Below are 22,336 nucleotides of genomic sequence, written 5' to 3'. Positions count from 1 at the left end.
GAGGGTCCAGCCTTCTGCCTACAACAGAACCAGCCTTATAGGAAGGGTGTGGAAACAGTATTGGATTGAAGACAGTTATTTTCTGCAAGTGTATAAAATCATACAAAAAAAGTGCCTTATTTAGGAATAGGTGAGGCTCCACTTTCATATTTGTTCCAAATAAAGAAAATAGTGCCTTGAACAGTTCATCCTATTTTGCTTCAAAATGAAAAGAAAGTAAACAGACTTTATGGGAATGTATACCTTTTCAAGATACTGAAAAATATATAAAGTTGGAAAGCTGAAATCAAGGATATTTCTCTTGTTCATGCCACACAAAAGTGTTAGTGTAGGATTTGCCGTTTTAACGCTTCAATTTAAGCTCTTGTCATGGTGTTTGTAGCCGTCAGATGTTCCTTTTAGCTGGAATTCAAACATTTACTCAACTTAGAAAAAAAAAAAAAAAAAAAAAAAAAAAACAGTCCAATAAATACCAGTTCAAATGAATAAGTTAGTTCATCAAAAGAGACTTCAGATCATCGAGATCGGCACTTGGGTGACACTTTGACTAAAAACTTGTACATGCACTGGTACTGAGCAGACAAACACTGGCACCAGCAAGATGGGTACATGCTGTAGGGGTACTTAGACTTGGGGGAGACGTGGTTACTGCCTCCACTACTTATTCTCCTTGGGTACACCACTTGACAGCAAGATATTTACAGTTACTAATGATGATTTTCATATTAAGTGACAGACTGATGGGGCGTTTACACACACACTTAGTATTAGGAGCTCACCACCACCCTGAAGGAAATGATCTTGTCATTTACAGTATCATTAAATGAAGATTACTGTGGTCATTATATTTGTCCTATCACTGCACAAACACTCCAGAGCTTCCTCTGCAATTCCACCACAAAACATTGCCCTTATATCACTCGTACCATTTTTGCTTTACAGTGGCATTCATAGTCCTCAGACTAACATATTGACAGTTTTCGGCTGATGGGAGGAGTGTTTTTCTCACGCAAGTTGCACTGCAGATGAGTGGTGGTGTCCTGCTGTGGTTAAAGTATACCCTGATGGGAGATTTTCAGTTGGGACTTCCCACGACTCTGACGCACAGAACAACCGGGCCTTTGTTTTTGCAACCTTGTTAAAACAGTGCAAATACTAAAGTACACAGGTAGCAGTGTCCATGCTATGACCCTAAAGGTTTTGTTTTCACCCAGACTGTGGGAATCTTATGCAATGCCTCAGAGTTGTCATTAGGCTTCAGAAGGGCCACTAAAATTTAAATTAAAAAATAAATAAATGATTCTTCTTTATTGTTTGCAGGACGTCAAGGACTTAAGTGGGAAAATGAGTTCCCGCTCCGCTTTTTCTCCAATATCCCCTCCAGGCTCAGTTTCAGCTTCTCTCCAGATCTAACACCGCTTTCATGTTTGACCCACTTATATTGATAGTGACAATGATAAAGAAAAACAGGCAGAAAGACAATTATAGAAAAGACACGGGTGGTGGAGAGCGAAATAGTTAGGCTGGAGAAAGACAGCAAAAAGGGGGTGAAGAAACTGAAGAAAATAAGAAAGCACAGAGAGCCCACGTTAAATAGTGACAGCGGCAAGGAGGAGAATGACAAAGGTGTAGATGAGAGAGAGAGAAGGAGAAAGGGGTAAACAGAAGGCGCCTGGAAAAAGGGGGGTGGGCTGAGCTGGAGGGAGGGAGGAGAAAAGATCTGCTTCTCCTAATAAAGCAAGTGTATTTGAAAAGAGGTGCTGAGCAACATCGGACTGAGCAGAGAGCTGTGTTACGACACAGAGTGAGGAAGAGAGAGGACCGGAAAGAAAGAGAGAGAGGGAGAGAGCGGGGAGACAGAGAGGGGCAAAGAATAGAAAGAGCATTGTGTTACTGCCGAGAAAGAACCCATGCCTGCACAAAGAGGTAGGTGTATTGCTATAACTGGTACTCGCACACATGCATGCACTCACAACTGTAGGAAATCCTTACCCAGTGTATCCAGAAGCAGGATGTACTGGTAGTCTGTACAGTAAAGTATCAGCTGAGTGCGTTTTATCTTCCAACTGTGTGACCTGCTTTATTACATGTAGCAGCTGTGTAGCAGCGCAGGGCAGGCGTGCGACTTTTCCATCGCATGCGCTTGAGGGTGCATATAGACTACAAAAGCAGGTGCCTGAGTGAGTGTGTGTGTGGGTTTTTTTTGTTTCTTCTTCTAGCCTTCCATAGTCTTTGGATAAACAGCGGCAGATCATGTGGGGTTTATGTTGTTATTTGAGTAACTGCCAACGTCTGATTGAGCTGTCAGTTGAAGTTGAATTGTCAGCATATCTCCCTACACGACTCAGCGTCTGTTTAAAAGGGCAACATCTAGCAAATATATGACCGGTGTTTCAGCAGCTATACTCCACGTTTTATCATTCAGCTGATTGGCTCTCTGTTGCACAAATTAAGCAGAAGTCTCCACTTAAGTTTTGCCTGTGTCAGAGTTCAAGAATTGCCTCTCTGAACATAACCTTTACTTCCTCAGTTATTCAGAAGTAATTTCCTGTCCTTTGAGCATTAGAAGCCCCATTCACATCCACTAAGTGCTGTGGTGGAACTAACTGAACCTCAAAGAATGCATTCATGATTATTTTATATTTGAGTTACTTTGATTTCAATTCGTCTCAACATTGTTTTCCTTCATTTTGAACCACTGTATTAAGAAAGGTTGGCATTTGAGCTCCGCTACCTTATCTAAATGTTTAAATCTAACTAAGGAACTGGAGGGCTGAAGGTTCTGAATCAAATGACCAGAAATGTGATGAGGTGTCCTATATTCTCAGTAACTATCAAACTGTGCGAGAAAAAAAAAATGGCTCCCCTTTAAATACAATTATATGGGTGAACACAGAAATATTTAAAATTTCTGAAAACCACAAAACAAGTTTGCTTTAGTTTTAGGTATGTCATGAAGGTATAGAAGTTTACATCATCACAAATATGGATACTAAGGAGGAATTTGCTTACATTTATTGACCGATGCTTTATCTAGAGTCTTGAAAAAAGGCTTTTAATGTGGATGAAAGCAAACACCAAGCAATTATTGCGATAATAAAATTATGTCGTTATTTTTTTAATTTGCTAAGAAAAAAATAAAATAAATAAATAAATAAATAAAAGGTCAGGGTGGAGTGAGTCTGACCTTGCAGGACAGACCACTTCCCTGTGGCAAGCAGGGATGCTTCCTCTCAAATCACATGTCCATGTCAGAGGTTCCCTTTTCAAGTTTCACAAAAGCCCTAACTATTGATATAGTTGCTGTGTGTCATCTGTTCAGGCAAACAAGGGCTCAATGTGTAGGACCGCTTGTATGATTAAATGAAAAAAGTTTAAGCAACAAGCTTGATAACGACGCCAAGGATTCAAAGCAACTGTGACATGTGGGACAAATGATGCGTTTATCCACAAGGACATGCACTGCATTGATTCTTGTGAGTGCATGCTTGTTACGCCAAATAGAATAAGTTGAATTTCCTCTAAAGTATCCCATCAAGTACAAGAATGCCATGTATTTCAAACTAATTTTCTGGTAAGGTTTATTCTGCGGTGTGTGTGTGTGTGTATATATATATATATATATATATATATATATATATATATATATATATATATATATATATATATATATATATATATATATATACACACACACTGTGCCTTTGCGTAGGAGAATATATGCTATTCGGCTTAAGCAAACTTGTGTAGCACTCTACTGGTTCTTACATTTTTGTGCTGAGACAAACTTCTGATACCTTGACAGTGTTGTACAAAGCATTCGTATTATCCAGTTAAGTAGAAGTACCAATACAGCAATTCCTAACAAAGAAAAAGTCTTCAATGAAAATCCTGCTGAACCTCGTATCAATAAGCAAACCAATGGTTGAATTCAGACCCATATTGACAGTTCATTATGACAGCAAACTGCTGCAATATCATGTAACAAAGCAAAACAGATGCAGCCAAAAAAAGAAAAAAAGCGCTTGTTAGTGTCTGAATATATTATGTGAAGGATACCCACAGAGAAAGACCTTTTTGTTTACACTTCTTCTGAACTCTGTTGTTTCATCAGTTTAAGTGCCAGTATTATTTGCGCAGAGGATGTTATGCGACGTTTACAAAAGGAAAAGTCATGCCAGATCTAATCAGTTAGGACCATTTATTTTAGCCTTCATAGCTTCAGACAAAGAAACGGTTAGCATCAGTTCATTTCCACATGCCAGTGCTGACTTTATAGCCAATTTTCGACTATTTGGATGGGGTATTTATATAAAGGTGGCCATCCCTGTCTAGTTCAGTCAGAGCAACAGCAGGAGAAGGATAAACATTGGAAAATGAGATGGCCTCCACTTAGATTGCAGCATATCGTTCTGCAGTTGGGACAGAATACTTAGGTCAGGAAAAGATTCTTAAATGTCAGGTTTCCTTCACCCGTTTATCTTTTCAGTCAAAATGTTCACAGCAAAAATAATGATGCACAAGGTGTGGTGTACTGAGAGGATTGTTTATACCCATCTTTAGCATAACTAAAATTAAAATGTCAAGTCACTCTTTAGTGACTTGACATTTTAATAGATAGATAAAGGACAAACACAAACCTCAGGGCCAAGAATAGGAATTGATAAGACAGAATATCTAACTAAGGCAGTTATCAACGCTGCTCATCAACTCCCAGTACTTTATCGGTTTCATTATCAAATTCTCTGCGAGCAAAAATACACTGCATAAGTTTTCAATAAGTAGTTTTGTTGATGCCATGAGAAATCCCCTACTATCTGACTTTATATTTTGGGTTTAGTGTTTTTGTCATCTCCACACAGATAATATGGATAAAACTGATTAGAATAGAATATCAACATGCAACTTGACAATTTTAGACCATTATAGGTCCCCAATCTTATAAAACTGCTTTATAGAACGGCTTATTTTCAGACTAAACTATAAAAGACCATGTAGCCTTATCTACTGAAAATGTGCCCTTCTGTTGTTTCGAAGGAGTGTAACCCTTTTCCAACAAGGTTTGTAAGTGACAGCTCTTCACCATTTGCTCAGTCATTACTTTACCTGCCTGTGCAACAAGTGTGAAGCAGTTTAGCCTAGCTACAAGATGTCCGAGAGCCAATTTCAGTAAGTCAACATTTTTAAAAAAAATAGTGGAAATTAATTTGCTTTTTTGGGGGGGCTTTCTTAGGCAAAGAAAAGGGTGGCAAGCATCATGATGATGTTATAACGCAAGATATTTACTGTTGGTTATGGATGATCTGCTCAGTTGATACAAGGCAATCCTGGCAGTAAATGAACCATGTTATATCTTGCTTTTTTTGACCAGTTGACCACTCAAAGTGCCATTCGCCCATTTACATAGGCTACACACATAGCACATCCTAGTTTATGTAGTTTTACAGGCTACACAGTGCTTTTTTATTTTTTTATTTATTTAAAAAAAATTTAAATAAAATCAATGTTTGGTTCAGTATTGTGCAAAAAAGACAAACTAACATCTTCCTGGTGAAATAATCATGTTGCAGACATAAATACCACTATCATCATCTTTAGTTGTGCCAGAACTTTATTTGGAAAGGCATCACACATGGACACACGAGTAGGACGTCACTGATTTGTAATCAGTGTGTTTAGCACCTGCCAACATAAATAAAGGAATTTATAAGTCGTGTACAATTACAGTATTTGGAAGGTCTACACAATTATAATGGTTTAGAAAATTTGGAACTTGTTTTCAATCCCATCCCTATCCAGAGGAAGCACTCCACTTTCACTCATGTAAATTGCTGTGTTCCTGTAAAAATCTCACAACATTTACTTCTTTGAGATATGCGGTTAGATACTTAGACGCACTCTGCCCCCATTAAAGCTCATAAAAAAAGCAGTTAGTTGTTACAGTGTCCTTGAATACGGGTCCAATGCAACAATTGTGCTGATAAACATTTCATATCCAAAGTAAAAGGTTGCAACAACACTTAGTAAGAAAAGGAATAAAGTAAAAGTACCACTTAATCAATCTGAATATCATATCCTATACAAAACTCAATTTACAATAATAAATCAATTAAAAAAAACAATGATTTTCAAATCTCATAACCCAACATTTCATCAATAACATAAGAAAAAATTAAATGTTGAAAGTGAGTCCCCCCCCCCCTTTTATGGTTGAATTTCCAGCAATCTGAAAAAAAAAAAAAAGAAAGAAAAGCTGCATCCAAGTTGTAGATGAATTTCAGATTTTTAAGACTTTAAATATTCTGTCCTCTGTCATACATAGTACATCAAAATATTCCAAGAATCTGGACAGATAGTTTTATGCTATGTTATGCTATTGAAATTGTGACCTTTTCTGTGGGTTACTCTTCAAGAGCGACACAAGTCCTCAAATTCAAGATGAGCAAAACATTTTTTTCATAAAAATGTAGTTTCACTTTATACATTTATTGTGTTCCGTTATGTATTGTGAACAAAAATGGGTGTACGAGATTTAGCAAATCATTGTATTTACACAGCATCCCAACTTGTGGTTGTATGTGGCATCATTTGATTAATGGTACATCGTACACTGAGCAACAGAAGTAATTGCATTATTATGACAACGATTCATTTTCTATAAAGACCAAAATGATCTTTGCTACATATATAGCCTGGTTTTAGATTGGATTTCAAAAACTTTTACATTCTAAAAGCACAAGCACTAAACATCCCCAATTTAGTTGGCAGTATTACCATTTTTTGTCCGATAAACGTCTACCGAGTAGGTGAAGAGATGCTGAAACAATGTCTGGGCTAAAGCCAGACGTCTGCTTTCTTTTTTTAGCCTTTGGAAGTCTTACACAACTAGACTTCCAGAGATATAGAAATAGAGATATATAGAGCAGGCGCAGACGCCTGAACTGTGATCCCGACAACACCCTGCTTATTGTAAGATGTCAGAAGGCAAACAAGCTGCTTTAATCTTCTAGTTTAAAAGATTGCCTTTATTAACCATTGCATCAAATTGTCACCTCAAAAATATCAAAAGCTGTCAAGAACTGTAGTAGAAAGATTATGGAATGTAGTTGGAGGCTTAAAAGCAAGCCCGTCTCACTATGGTGCTAGGCCTGATGACTGAGGAAAAAATGTACATGGACTATAATGTTAATAAATGACGCATGTGTCCGGCTCATGAGTTGTTTGGCCTAACCCCCAGAGCAGCCAAACAAACTTAGAACCTGCCTCACAGGCACATTGTTGTCTCGTTTTTTCCATCATTACACACTCAAACCCCAGCTGTGCCACCCCTTGAGTCAATAACAACCCGCTCATTATCTGCAGATTCAAAAACATCCCAATTCCACCTCTCCCCTCTGTATTCTTCTTTCATCCCGGGTAGCCTACAAGCCAAAAGTTTCAGCTCTGCAGGGGTGACATGTTATTAAAGAACTTCTTTTTTTTTCCCCTCTGAGGACGAAACACGACATCAAACTATGACCTGTCCATCTTCCTCTTTACTTGTGGGCCTTATCTTTGTAAAAATACCTAAAAGTGATGTAACGTGCAAAAATAAGTTTTAATTATTGCCTTCCCTTTAAATGAGATCTAGACTGGAGTTATGTCTTTGTAAGATTTACCTTAGAATCAAGACTGACTGCAAGCTTAAGATAACATTAAGAGATTAGTAAAGGTATCAATTGTTATCACGTTTAGGGCAGTCCGAGTCAGACTTGTTGGATATTGTTTTTGTAGGTAAATGATTTGAAATGCCACCCAACACAGCATATATTCCTACTGTAGGAGCCAGAGATAACATGTTCATTCTTGATCCTCATTCCTGCAGTTTTTCATCCAACTCTCTGCAGCTCAATATTGCTTAAAGCAATCACATTAGTCGCCAATAAGTATATACAAAGCACTTCATGGTAACAGACGTCATGCTTTCCTCTCCCGTTTCCCCCTGAGACTGACTTTAACACTTGGCCCGTGTTTATGAACAGATTGGAAAGGAAAACATTGATAACATGTGTGTGACAGTTTTCTACAATGAGGCAGATTTGTTTGAGACCACTTCCTCACTTCAGTATTTGGGGGATAACATCTGGTCTTCAGACTTGGATTGGACTACATGTTAGGCATGCAGTTGTGATCATTGCTAAATGCATTATGTCAAAAGTCCCTCATAAGTAAAAACATACAAACTTGTGAGTCGTTAAAGCCTGTTCATGTTCCAAAAGCCTCTCAATGAGCTCATGTGCAGCTTGGGTAAGACCTGCTTTCTGTCTGAGTAAGTGTGTTTGTGACCGTCTGTTTAGCCCACCGCCATAAACATAGTCAGAGGGAGAATGCACATAACACAAGTATCTTTTCACCTTAATTTAACACCATATTAGACAGACATTGATGCGAGACCAAATGTTTCACATTGCTGCTGAAAACTCAAGAGTTGAGATTAAAAGAAAAGAAAGGGGGTTTAGTCATCCCACACCACATTTACAGCTTTACTACAAATAATGAACAAGAGGTTTTGTAACTGGAGCCAATAATCATTAATGATGATAAATGATGCTAGCTGTTTACATCACTAACAGACACCCCAGATGTCTCCCATTCTCAGTGTGGGATTTCCCAAAATTAACATGACTAATGAATAAAATAGATATATGAAGTCATTGTAAAACAAGTAAACAAATTTGGCACACATATGGTTTCGCTCGTTGCACTGCGGCCGCATACCGTCAAGGAATGCTTTGATTAATTCTAGCTTGGGGGAAAAGAAAAAAAAAACAAAATGAATACAGGGACAGTGGCTATGCCTCTATAAATGTTGGCACCGAATAAACCTTTTTTGGCTGACATTGTGGCAACTCCAGTTTAGAAGCTGCCTGTATTTTATTTTTTTTTTAGTTTTGACGTCTTTGGATTTTTAATTTCTATAATCACTACATTGGAAAGTCTTCCCTGTGCACTAGGAAGGGTCAAGACATTTGGCATCCAACAGAATAGTTAAGTGAATTTAGTGCATCCCACCCAAAGAGTAGACAAAGAGCTCTTACTTGAACCATCTCAGGCCAATTGTTTACCAGTTTTAACACATCTGCTGTCTGGGACATCCACTAAGTGTTACCAAATGCTACAGCCCACATGTTTAACATAATGTTTCACAACAAATTCAGTTGAAGCGCTTAGTTTCCAAGCTCACCCCATCAACAGGTCTGGCAGACACAAGTCAGCGACGACACCACAGCACAGTGAATCCCATTATTTCCCCTGGCGTCGAGCAAAGTGCAGCGTGCTGCTCAGTGAGCAAAGTTCAACCGAATGACTTTTTTTTTTTGTTTGTTTTTTGTTTTTTGTTTTTTTTAAAAAACAGTGACAAATACATGCAAAGCTAATTAAAATGAGACATCCAGCAAGACACAGTTATTGTGGATCTTCCCAGAATTATATGGTACAACTATATATTTGAGAAAATAAAGAGAAAAGCCCAGCAAGAATCAGTTTTAGGTGGTTTAAAACCAGCAGCTTGCTGTAGAGAAAATTCAGAGAAATGTGCAATACGTAGTGGTCCAACTGAAAGTTTTGAGAACTCTGTACACTAAACTATCTGGTGATGTTGTATGCAAGAAGTGAAACCAAATTAACTTTTGTCATACGAGTCACATCCCTACATATTTATAAGACTATAAATTTAAAAAGGACCAAAGGGGGTCCACGTATCAAAAAGGTAAGCCATGTGAACCATATTCAAGTCAAGTAGTTTTATTTGTCATGTGTACAAATGTTGCAGACAGATATACAATGAAATGAGAGCCGGGAGAGTACAGTACAACCATCACAGTGCAATACACATAACGGAATAGCACCCACTGGAAACGTATAGCAACGTGTAATGAAGGATATGCAATCGAAATAAAAACACAGAAACAACAGACATGAGATGTATACGATGAAGTATAGAAGTGTAATCGGGTAAAGTAGGTGAAGGAAAAAATAAATAAATAAGGTGCAAACATCCGTGGTTATGAAATTAGTAATTGCAGTGAAAGTTAAAACATCAGTATTTAATTACTTAATCTGCAATCTAATACAACACTTATACGCTCTATCACGTGCGGTTTAAGTGCGTTTGTTCAGCATCCAAATGGCCTGCGGATCCAAGCCGTTTGTTTTGGCCATGATGCCATGGGAGCACCTGCCAGAGGGCAGCCTAGTGAACAACTGAGTGGTTATGGTATCATGATTTTGGTTGCCTTTGTCACACATCATTGAAGATAAATGTTCAGATGGGCTGGAAGTTTGCTGCCAACGATGAGCTCCGCTGTTTTCACCACTGTCTGGAAGACGTAACACTCGCCAAGGGGGCAGTTGCCGTACCACAATGATGAATCCAGTTTGAATGCTCTTTGGTGTGCCTGTAGCAGCTTGCAAGGATGTTGCGGTAAGAAAATCTTCCAAGTCTCTGAGGAGCAGGGGACTGTGGTTACCCACTCTCACCACCTGTGGTCTGTCCATCAGTCCAAAATCCAGTTGCACAGATTAGTGTCGATTCCGAAGTCCTGTGGTTTGATGAAGAGTTTGGCTGGGCTAATTGTGTTAAATGCTGAGCTACAGTCAATGAACAGCAGTCTCACATAGGTGTTCTTCCTGTCCAGATGTGAGAGAGCAGTGTGCACTGCTATAGCAACAGGATCATCAGTGGATCGATTTGCACGAGGTCCAAGGTCCTTGGAAGTTGGGACTGAGGAGCAGATGTGGAAATTTTGAGGATTTAAACAAGCAATTTCAGGAGTTTTTATGGCTGGTATAAAAACAGTAAGAGATTCTTTAGATGTTGGAGTTTGAAAAGTTCTTTCTTGGGGGGGATTAATAAATTCTTGTAAATGTTTGAGACACTAAACAAAAGGAGATCCTCACACTGTAAATAAGCAAATGTACACACTAATCGTCAATCACCCGCTCAGCTCAGTGTTTAAAGTGGCTATCTAAAAGCAGAAAACCACTTAAATGAGAAGTCCTTAAATCACACTGCAGTCTCTTGGTAGGAAAGTTAGAAATAGTCGACTGCAATTCTCTTGTGCGTGTTTAAACATATGTGACATGCATCATGTTCAGTATTTGCAAGTGTGTGGCAGACGAGGGAAATAAAAAACAGGACTGTCTTTGAATATATTAACACATGTGCAGACAAGTCATGTTTTGGGTCTAGGCAAACAAAGATTTTACACAAAACGTCTTTGGCAACAAGTATTCCAACAAATACATAAACACGCGCAGCCTCTGAGAAAGCAGGAAATCCCGAAATCCGTCACTGAGGATACATCACAGGCTATGATAACAGCCAAAGAAGGGAGTCCCCACTTCCCCTTCCTCCTACACATTCTGCAGAATGAACAGAGTGGAGAGCTGGAGCGAGTGACTCTTATTAGTTCTCAGAGAGAGTCCCTTTTAAGGCATTCACATGCGCACGAGAGCACACCGACACATGCACAAACACGCTTTAAACTGTGTCTCCATAGTGATTGGCCTTACTGCCACAGCTTTGGGAGGAAATGCCAAACTCTGTGCTTTAGAGCTGCTCCACCAAAAAGCACACTCACAGATGTGTTTTAATCTTCTGTCCAGTTACAACAGAAAACCTCTCATCAAGCCATTTGCCGCTGTCCTGCCTTTATCCTTCTCTCCCTCCTACCTCTACTTTCTCTCTCTCCCCCACCCCCTCTCTTTCTCTCTCATGATCTATCTCCCTCCGCTCCCCTTCCCTGTCAGTGGCAAGTTCACTGACAACAGAGGTAAGTTCTCTCATTTGTTGTCTGTTCGCCGCTAGCTTGTTGCCTTGATATGTTTGAAGTTTCAGAGTTTGTGTTTTTCCACAGTGGACAAAGGTTATGCTTAGAATCGGTGCTCCAGGTCTTGTTAGTGTAGTAGAAAAACTGCTCATATGCTCTTTACTGTACAGTTGGGACAGTTTTAACAATGTGTGAGTGTACTTTGACAGCTGTCATGTGCGCCTGATAGTGTTTGCCAGCTTACTTACCCTGTTAATACACACTTACATGTCCCTTTGTGTGTGTGTGTGTGTGTGTGTGTGTGTAATTTAGATTTCAGAGTGTTATCTTGTTCATCATTCCCCACAACTACAATAAATGTATAAATTCAGGTAACTCATTTATTTAAAAAGCTGAATAGATGAGGGTACATATCTACCAGCATATCCTTTTGTAGTCACGCATGTTGCATTTCAAATAATAACAGTGGAGAATCAATGGGTACTTAGGAAGAAATGGGACCCAAACAAAGCAGCAACAAATGCGACCATCAAATACACTCAGGATTAAAACAATACCTCCAACAGGATGTTGAAATAAATCACTGATTGGCAACACTATTTTACAGATATTGCTCGATTAGATCAACACTTTAACTGAAGCCAAATGCTCCGATATTTTAGATAAACACTTTAACCATTTGCAAAATAAAACCTTTAATCCTTTTCAAGTTCAAGTCTTGTTGATCTTTTAGGTTTGGTCAACTAATTCATTGAAATATCCTCTCAAATGTACTGCAGATGAAATAACAAAAGCCCTTAGAATTAATGAACCCTGGCATGAGTTCACTCAAAAATCATAAATACAACTGCTACCCAGGGATACCAAACAAAACAATTAAACACTACATGGCCTCCAACAAACTCACACAGGCTGAGATATCACTTACATCTGGATGAAAGACTGGCTAACACACATCCCTTCTCTATTTCCAATGTCCCCATCTTCCACCGTTTACCTCTTGGCAACCCTCTGGCCTCTCCTTCCTGTCCGTCTGTCTGTCTGTCTGTCTTTCCACCCCCGCTCTCAGAGATGAAAGAGAAGAACCCCTGGCACACGCCTGTGACCATCATCCTCACTGTGATTGGCGTCATAGCGATTGTTGCCTTGGTGACGGTTGCAGTTTTGCAGAACAAACCTATCCAACAAAAATACAAGGTATGGTAGAGGGAAGCCCACTCCCTATGTGGGAACCAAGTGAATTAGATACAGTATACTGGAATCTCAGTTCAAATATCCACAAGCCAAATTTGGTCTCAGGTCAATACGACCTCAACTTGTGAAGTTAAGTAATAGTATCTAATAGTTTTAAAGATCCACCACCAAATATGGCCAGAGGATGCAGAGGAGATACAAAGCATATGTTTATGTCATCGTATCACACAAAGTCTAAATGATAACATTGATCGGGGGACAGTTTTACTAAATGACTGCCTTCCTGTTCTCAACATTCCCGAAATAATTTATTATGTACAGAGATAACGACACAGAACTTAACAGGAATTTCTCCTTTTCTCCACTGCACAGTATGGGATAGTGCTGGACGCCGGCTCTTCCCACACGGCTCTTTATATTTATGAGTGGCCTGCAGAGAAGGATAACAACACTGGAAGAGTTCAACAGAAACATTCCTGTAAAGTAAAAGGTAAAGTATACGCCACAGTAGTTGAGCGCACAAGGTGTCAAATGCTCTAGCTTTCAAGTATACAAACTCTAAATCAACACTGATGCAAACAGTCAAGTGTGTGCAAACTGCAAAACTGTAATTATACATTTAATACAACTGTCAGTAAAAGGGGTTAATTCAGGAACACTGTAATGACTGAACTTTGAAAATACACCAATCATCCAGGACATTAAAACTAGGAAGGAATGGCAGCAGGATACTCCGTGGGGGAAAAAAAGCAAGCTGGTGGAAACAGTGTAACCCTTTGGTGAATATTTCCCTGATCTTTGTGTAACTGAACATCTTTAGGATAAGCTGTAAAAACAAGTTCCATGTAGGCTCCACGTATCACCCTAAATGACCCTAACGGATCTGCTGCTAACCTCTCCAGTACATCTTCAGGGGAGTAGACCGAAGGGTGTTCGGATGGTGCGCAGCGTCCATCAGCACAGTGTGTTTTTCTCTAGCATACAGTAGGTATTCAATTAATCAGGATGTACTTTCTATGGAACAATCAACTTTGGGTCTGCAACTAATTATCATTATTACTACAATTTCCTTGTCACAGCTCCTAACGGCCTCCAATCTACAAAAGAGCTGCAGGGCATCTGCATTCAAAATCTCTTAAAAACGCATTAACGCACAACTTCAGACTTGATGGATTATTGTGTTGGAGGAACCCTCCACTAACTATTCGGCAACATTTATGACTGCCAATTAAAGCAGTGACGCAGTTAATGACTGGAAATTATGATAAAAAGCCATTAGGTGCAGCCTTCTACAAGCTATAAAATCTGTAGCAGTAAATGTTACAAAATTTGCTCTTCTCCGGAAGGTTCAATTTTAACTTTAAAAAAAGACAAAAAAAAAAAATTCAATGTAGCCTACCTGATACAGGCAATTATCCAACATAAAGCAACATTATGGAGAGACATCAGCAATGAGAATTAGACCAGTGATACAGCCCCATGTATAACTATTGGCCATTTGGCAGCATTGCATTGTTATAGGGGTATGAAAGAAATGATTAGCTCTGCGTTATAAATCTAATCACTTGTCAAATTTGTACTTTGTCCTCTTTATTATCTGAGGCATAATGATCAGGACAAAGTATCGAAGTTGTCGTCAATAACCTATGATACCAAAATGCAGAGTAAACTACTTTAATGCATGTAATTTATTTAAAAAAAAAAAAAAATAATAATAATAATAATAAATTAGCCCAGTTTTGCAGTCACTAGCAAAAAAAATTGTATCAGCTTCTTCTTAAAAAGGTTGTAATTCAGTAGAAGTAGTAGCTATCTTAACTGGAAATAGAGCTCAAAGGAAAACAACAGCAGCAGCTGTCATGGACATCTGCAGAGGGAAAATGGAGAGAGCTCTTTTTGAAGAATTACTTCCATCTCTGTAAATATTGGGATAAGATTTTTATTATCTGGGAAGACGCCGATCAGTCACGTGAGTTGATCGTTTGCTGCATCAGACCGAAAACAGCTGGTGAGACATTTCATAAAAAATTATTTTCTCAGATGCAAGAAGCACCTCATGCAAGCGTCTAACTTTTTTTTTGCAAGCTTGATTCCAACCATTTCCAGTTGGCTTTGCTTATTCACATCTTCCAAATGCAAACCAAAAATAGTAGTGGAAACCCAGCTATTGTAACAACTGAGATGTCTTACAGTTCTAATTCAAGTGTCCTGAAATTTGTTAAGTTAAGACGATTTTCACGGGTGGGTGGCGCAGAGAGGATTTTTAAATCCCTGTTATTAAAAACTACAATGAATGTAGCGTCAGGTATTATACTATGAAACAAAATCTCAAGTTAAATTTATAGAGCCAACCGACCAACAACCAGTACAACAACATAAGTAAATGTTTTGAATCTGGCTCCTCAAGTCCCTGAGTGATTTATGCACCTTGTTAAATTCTTTGAGGCATTGTAAACAAGTTAAAATGACCTAATCAACTAATTTTTGTGGTTGAAAGACTTAATATCACAGAATTGTCTTCATTTGCTTTTTTTTTTTTTTTTTAGAAAGATGAAATTAATGGCAGCACATTTGTGCATTTCTTTTTTTCTTTAAATAGGTGACATCTGACTCTTCTTTCCCCAGAACGCTCTAGAATCCAATCAAGCACTAAATAATGTAGTAAAAGTATGAGGCCAACCGTCTTTCCTGTTCAATTTCTTGCCCTTTCATATCAAACTACCAACTGAGAGCTTCAACCTGACTTTTATAGCACATTTAAAAACAAACAACTCTTGACCAAAGTGCTTTAAAGGCTCGTCCAGCAATAAAAACTATAACAAAATTACAATAAAAATACAATGCATACATGGACAAGCCAAGATGTCTGGGCTCAACCCGAAATCAAAGCCAAAGAGGAGAGACCAAAGACTTGAAAGTAAAAATGTCTAATATTGTACGGAAGGCCGTTCCACAACATGGGGGGAGAGCTAAAGTCGAACTTGTGTGCTGGTGCTTGTTCTACAACACGAAGACATAGACCTACACCATCAAGATTTTTCAATTTTGAAATTCGTATGTGTATAGATTTTCTCAAAAAACAACTTTTAATGTTGGCTGAATAACTTCACCCTCTCGGATATTTTTGTCTCTCACAGGTAAAGGTATCTCAAGCTATGCAGATGCACCACAGAAGGCAGGAGAGTCACTGAAAGCCTGCATGCAGGAGGCCGAGATGCAGGTTCCAAGGAATAGACACAGTGAGACCCCTCTCTATCTGGGAGCTACAGCAGGAATGAGATTGTTGAAGTATGTCATGTATGAACACACATTTTCATAATGAAACTAAACAAATTAACAACTAAAATAAAAAAAATTTAAATAAAAAAGACCAACTTGTGACGGGATCTCGCTAACCCAAGCATTCATGCTGACAGTCTGACCGGGGCGGGCTTTACAACCAACAGAGAAATGAGCAGTTCTCATTTGTTGTTGTGAAACAAAAAGACCGCCAGTTCTGCTTTCATGTTGCTTTTCCAAATAGAGCCTTCAAGTTTCTTCTGATATTCACTTTAAAAAAAGTTTTATATTTAACAGTTAAAGTTGAGCTTCTTCAAAAGATCAAGACAACATCCTCCCTCTTTATTGTTCGTCATGTTCACTCATGACTTTGATAGCCATCATGCATCTAGTAGGTAACGTCTGTTATTTTACTTGAGAACAATATCTTAAACCTCAGAAATATTTTGTTTTTGGTCGTATTGCCAAGAATTTCATTCACAAACAAGAATGAAACGCGTTCTCTGTTGGTTAAAAAGCCAGAGTGTCTCCAGGACGACACACTCATATACAAAATTACCTCTATATTCCCATAGGGGTTACTAATTGAAAGTCATTTTATCCCTTCCCTGTAAGAAAAAAATAATAATTTAAAAAAGCACTAAAATAGAAGTCTACCTGTGGGAACCTCAAATTAATGCATTTTCTTGCTGGCAACATTTTAATTTTATTCTAAGCCTGAACTCTGCAGTCGTGTTAGTACTGGTAGAACAAAGTGCAGCTCTCTGGAGTCTTTCCCATTCATAAATTCTGTAATCTATATCCATAAATTTACTGCAAGGGCATGAATTTGTTACTGTCAAATCCATTTAAAACGATACAGTCCATTTGTTATTTATTTGCCACTGTAGTGACTTGAATTATGTGACTGACTAATGAATTTGTGCTCCTGTATGCATGCATGCAGTTTGGAGGACAGCTCAGCATCAGACAAGGTATTTCAGGCTGTGGAGGGAGCCCTGCAAAGGTTCCCCTTTTCCTTTCAGGGAGCGAGAATACTAAGTGGGCAGGAGGAAGGGGCCTTCGGCTGGGTCACAATCAACTACTTAAGTGATCTCCTTAAACAGGTCTGTATGCATGCATGCATCTAAAAACAGGTAGAAGCACTTTTCCCACTTTATTTCTTTTATGTGCCAGTTTTGGTGCTTGTGCTGTGCACTGATGTCAGTGCTTTTTTGTTTCTGCGCCAGGGTCTAGAAACCACAGGCGCTCTTGACCTTGGTGGGGCTTCAACTCAAATTAGCTTCATATCTGATGATTACAATGGTGCGGAGTCACCCAGCAACTCCGTGACCTTCAGACTTTACGGGAATGACTATAACCTGTATACGCACAGCTTCCTGTGTTATGGGAAAGACCAAGCACTACGAATGGCATTGGCACATCAGACTAAGGTAAACTTCTGACGTTTCCGGGTATTCAAATCTTAATCATCTGAGACACGATGTGCCAACATGTACTGTACAGCAATACATTGAATTCAATAAGCTTCCTCTCTTTGTCCAATTCACCTCTTTATCTCCCAGTCAGGTCCAGAAATGATAACAGATCCCTGTTTCCACTCAGGCTACTCTGAGACAAAGGACTATTCAATCCTCTATGACAGCCCCTGCGTGTCAGATAGGAAACCCCAGCAAGCTCCTGCAAACTTCAGTATCTCAGGGGATGGAAATTTCACACAATGCTATAAAGTCCTCAAAAATGTCTTTAACTTCTCTTCCTGCCAATACAGCCAATGCTCTTTCAATGGGGTCTTCCAGCCACATTTGCAAGGACCGTTTGGGGTAATATAACACATTTAGTTAATTAAGCAGCCTACATAACATGTAAAGCACTCATGTTTGGCCACACACACTTGTTGCACAACTTATAGATTAATAAGTTCCATAAACTTGTAATAACTGCACACCGAGCAACTTCTGGTTTGGGTACAGACTGAATATAAAGTGCTACATGTTAACCCTAATGTTCCTGATTGCTTCAGAATATGAAACCCAAACAACGTTCATTACTAAAGTAATTAGCTTTGCTTTGCTTGAATTTACCCTTAAATTCCCACAGTAATGTCTTAATATTGGCACTTACTACCAAAGGACTTTGGTCATTCTCATTTACCGAGGTATGAATACAGTCTGACCAGTCACGTTTTGTTCAAGTGAATCCCCAGGAATTAGCATTTTTCCTCCCTCTTGATTTCCAAAACTTGGATGTTCACCATTGCAGTGAGTGGCATTTTTCTTCCAAAGTCCATCACAAAACAGTTGATGCTTCCAGCTGATTCTGCAAACACAGTGATTTGACGCTCCTTGTACAATACCAACCAAATTTTTTTTATGTTTTTTGGTCATTTGACTAACTTGGCTTTTGCACATCCTGGTTTCAAAGCTACTTGCAAAACAGCCCAAATATATTATGGGTCAGTGAGGACAGCCTTGTGCTTCAAATTATGATAAGTTGGTATTATAAACAGATACCTTCATTTCCTAAGAACTTAATTACATTTCTTTTTGACTCATCTCTTCCTCTTTCCTATTATAGGCTTTCTCTGCTTACTACTTTGTGATGAACTTCCTTAATCTGATGGATACATCCATGTCTCTTGAGGCCGTGAAGGAAAAGCTAGTGAGCTACTGCGCTACCCCTTGGTCTAAGGTCGGGGAACATTAATCATTTGTTTGTTACACATACAAAAAAGTTCTGCAACGTTCATCAATTTCCATGTCTTATCGATGTCTGACGTGTACCTTGACGATATTACTGCCTTTGTACTGCTTGGACAGATAGTCAAGCAGCATCCAGACGTAAAACAAAAATATCTGTCCGAGTACTGCTTCTCTGGCACGTATATCCTCATCCTGCTGACAGAAGGATACAACTTCACCTCAGAGACCTACTCCAAAATAGAATTCATCAAGAAGGTCAGTAGATCAGGATCCACCCATGGACCCGTGGCCCCATCTATACTGTGTGTGCAACTGTGTCCAGGAAGTATTTATGTGAAAACCTTAAAGTTTTAAACGTTAAAGACATAACCCATTTTTCAAAACCTCTTCATATGGTTGACCCAGACTTATTTTAAGATTTAAGGACTAAAGTTAAGCAGAAAATTGGATGAAGACCTGTCCAACGCACCATTAAAACCTGGAAGTATAGCAATGAATCGGCATCTATGAGAAAGAAATGGGATCAGAAGAAAATCTTGAATCCTCTTGATCAGAAATACCAAATTTAAAAACAACAGCAGCAGTAGAAGAACTCCCAACAAAATGGCAGTGTGTCTCTTGCTATAAGACAATAATTATATTGGCATGGAAAAGGTGTGAAACAAATGAGTAAAATAATTTTTTTTTTTTTACTTTATCAGAAGATAAAACAGTTCCTACAAGGCTAAACACTTATGTCAAGGGACTGACAGGAAACTCTTAAAATAGCTGCACATTATTAAAAATGTGAAACTATATTGTCATTTTCTTTAAACAAATTCTGTAATATAAAAACATGCAGGAATTACAAAAAAATAAACACAAACATAAATAAACACAAATGCAGGAATGGCTTTGTAAAACCATCTGGAAAGAATCACTCACTCTAGAATGATTGGGGTGCAGCTAAATGGGAAATTATTTCCAAAAGCTGAAAAAAAAAAAAAAAAAAATGTGAAGACTTGAGTGCGAGCTATCCAATGATGAACTTTGATGCAGAACAACTGGTTCAACCCACCAAAACACAAAGGCAGGTGACTGCTAGGCCTACTGCCACGTGTTGTGGCAACAATTGTAAGTTACTGAACACCAAAAAAGCCCCCCCCCCTGTTAAAAAATCAATCATCCTCCCTGTGGACAAAACATTTACAAGGAAGTGACAAAGCATGTCCTCCGGTGACTGAGTGTTTCCATTGTTGTTCACTTATACTGTGCCTGCATGCCTCTAATTAACAACAAACTCTGTATGGGGAATAAGATCTTTAAAGGACAAAAATAAAAAATTGAATCCAATAATCACTTGATCCCAGCACATTATACTACATCAGATGGACTACTTTTGAAGATTTATCAGAGAAAATGACAAAGACCCTGAAACCCATTTTCATTCCCTGCTTAAAACAAACAAACAAACAAACAAAAAAAAAGTGGACACAACACTTCCAGCACAAAATTACTGCAGGTACCAGAACTGATTTTGAATGCTTGTAAAACCCCTTTCATCTGAACCAAAGTAACTGGCTAACCCACATGAAACGCAATAAAACTTAGAAACTATGCTTCGAGCATTAGATTCTCATCATGCTTGGCTGAAAGCTAAAGGAGGGCAAATTGTTGTCATATGAAGCCAAAAATAAAAAAAAAGGAATAATGAGAACAAAACAACCAGCAACAACACTGTGGTAGAGATTTGAGTGTCAAAGACACAAATCACATCCCCGCAAGAAAAAAATATGACCAGTCCCAATTCAATCCAGATGTGGCAGGATTACTTGAGTTGATTTAAGGCTCTTTTAACAGACCTTACAGCTGAAATGGATCATTTCAGTGCTAAACTATATCCACGAAAAAAGGTGGAATCCGCGTTAACAGCGTTAACAATCAGCATTTGATCAGTAGCTATATCAAGAGTTACGGATGATAACTAAAACAGCACGTGAGCAGAGGCAGCTCTTACCTTGTAGCCAGGTGTTGACAACTTGAACAAATTCCGTTACGCAGCCGTTTACCGACTGCACAGTCGATTGAATTAGACAATTGAATTGAGTCGATGAATCACCGTCATAACAACCAGTCACACGTAGTGTTGAAATACAAACAGCAAAGTGATTAAAAACAGAAGGCGGAGAGTGAAATTTATCAACAAAGCTAAGAGAAATACAAGTTCGTAAAGAAGCGTCAGGTTGTAATGGCCGCGCCGTACACCTGCTTAAACATGATTGGACGACTTAGTCAGGTGATAGCCAAGACGCTAATAATCAGCAGTGGTGGATTATGGAAACCTAAAATGATTTTCTATGTTGACATGTTCAGATATTCTCCGTGAAAAGCAGGAAATATAATTGTGTGTAAAAGTTGTGACCTGAAGGTTTGGGATTTCTGCTGTGCTAAAGGAGGAAATAGTGTAAAATGTGTCAAGCTCTCCCCCACACCCCCTTCAGAACTGTAGTTGCAACATACATCCGTACGTTTATCCAGCTGCAGCATCTTTTTTTTTTTTTAATAAGTCTGACAGTATTAGATACAGTTTGCCAAATGATGTCTACTTAAATGAAAATATCAAAACACGGCTAAGTAGAAGAGTGAAGCTTATCAAATCATAATTCATCTGCAAGGATTGCAAGAACTCGTCAACTTTTGAAACGTCAAAGTTGGTGTTCCATTTGCACATTTGTTTTATGTATGTCAAGATCTAAATAAACTTTGAGCTGTTAATAGTTGGCAAAGAATATGCTCTTTTATTCTGTGAAGCAAAATAATACAAATAAATAATAGATAGTCTTAAGTTCCTTCTTTATGTCCTGTTTCCAGATAAAAGACAGTGATGCAGGCTGGACACTGGGCTACATGTTGAATTTGACCAACATGATTCCAGCTGAGGCTCCAGATTCACCCCTTCTGCCGCATGCCGGCTACGTCTCCATAATCACCATCATGGCAATACTGGTCTTCGCCCTCGTCATCATCAGCCTGCGTCCTATCTGGCCCAGTTGTTCCAAGCAGCCGCAGATCGTATAAATACACAAATGTACAGTGTGTACAAATAAATTATGTGCAATGGAGGGATTGTCTGTTAAGATTTGTGTGCGTGCGTCTGCTGCTACTTTACCAATCTTTGTAAAGGTCAAAGGTCAGCTCAAACTTCCAAATAGATTCCTGCAGCCCATTTGGATTCAAGGACTTTTCAGAAGGACAAATGCCTTCTCTCACTGAGGAGTGAGCTCTGCCTTTCTGGTTGAAGGACATTTCCTGCATTTGAATGATTGTGTTGATGCGTGTTTGAGTTTCAGTGTGTGAATCTACGCGCATGCC

General features: G+C 38.7%; 1 protein-coding gene across 2 annotated transcripts; it reads left to right on the top strand.

Annotated features, from left to right (window-relative positions):
• The first annotated feature begins 1,736 nt into the window (after positions 1–1,736).
• On the top strand, positions 1,737–22,086 carry entpd1 (ectonucleoside triphosphate diphosphohydrolase 1). Of its 2 annotated transcripts, none has more exons than XM_075456955.1 (10): positions 1,737–1,926; positions 12,880–13,007; positions 13,377–13,494; positions 16,142–16,292; positions 17,230–17,389; positions 17,513–17,716; positions 17,849–18,106; positions 18,861–18,974; positions 19,103–19,240; positions 21,836–22,086. In XM_075456955.1, the coding sequence occupies exons 1-10, from the start codon at positions 1,911–1,913 to the stop codon at positions 22,040–22,042; spliced, it is 1,494 nt and encodes a 497-aa protein (XP_075313070.1). In that variant the 5' UTR covers positions 1,737–1,910; the 3' UTR covers positions 22,043–22,086. The 2 variants fall into 2 exon arrangements, with proteins under 2 accessions (XP_075313070.1, XP_075313069.1); XM_075456954.1 differs by lacking the exon at positions 1,737–1,926 and adding an exon at positions 11,427–11,813.
• The last annotated feature ends 250 nt before the right edge of the window (positions 22,087–22,336 follow it).

This window comes from Odontesthes bonariensis, chromosome 23, assembly GCF_027942865.1.
Source record: "Odontesthes bonariensis isolate fOdoBon6 chromosome 23, fOdoBon6.hap1, whole genome shotgun sequence".
Lineage (NCBI taxonomy): Eukaryota > Metazoa > Chordata > Actinopteri > Atheriniformes > Atherinopsidae > Odontesthes > Odontesthes bonariensis.
The sequence above is the reverse complement of the archived record's forward strand: the minus strand, read 5'-3'. Positions and strand labels throughout refer to the sequence as shown.

Bases quoted from the DNA above. Each gene is read 5' to 3' on its own strand.
- entpd1 (XM_075456954.1), top strand. From the start codon at position 11,483: ATGCGCACGAGAGCACACCGACACATGCACAAACACGCTTTAAACTGT. The intron at 13,008-13,376 runs GTATGGTAGAGG...TCCACTGCACAG, and splicing joins CTATCCAACAAAAATACAAG to TATGGGATAGTGCTGGACGC. The intron at 17,717-17,848 runs GTAAACTTCTGA...TTTATCTCCCAG, and splicing joins CATTGGCACATCAGACTAAG to TCAGGTCCAGAAATGATAAC.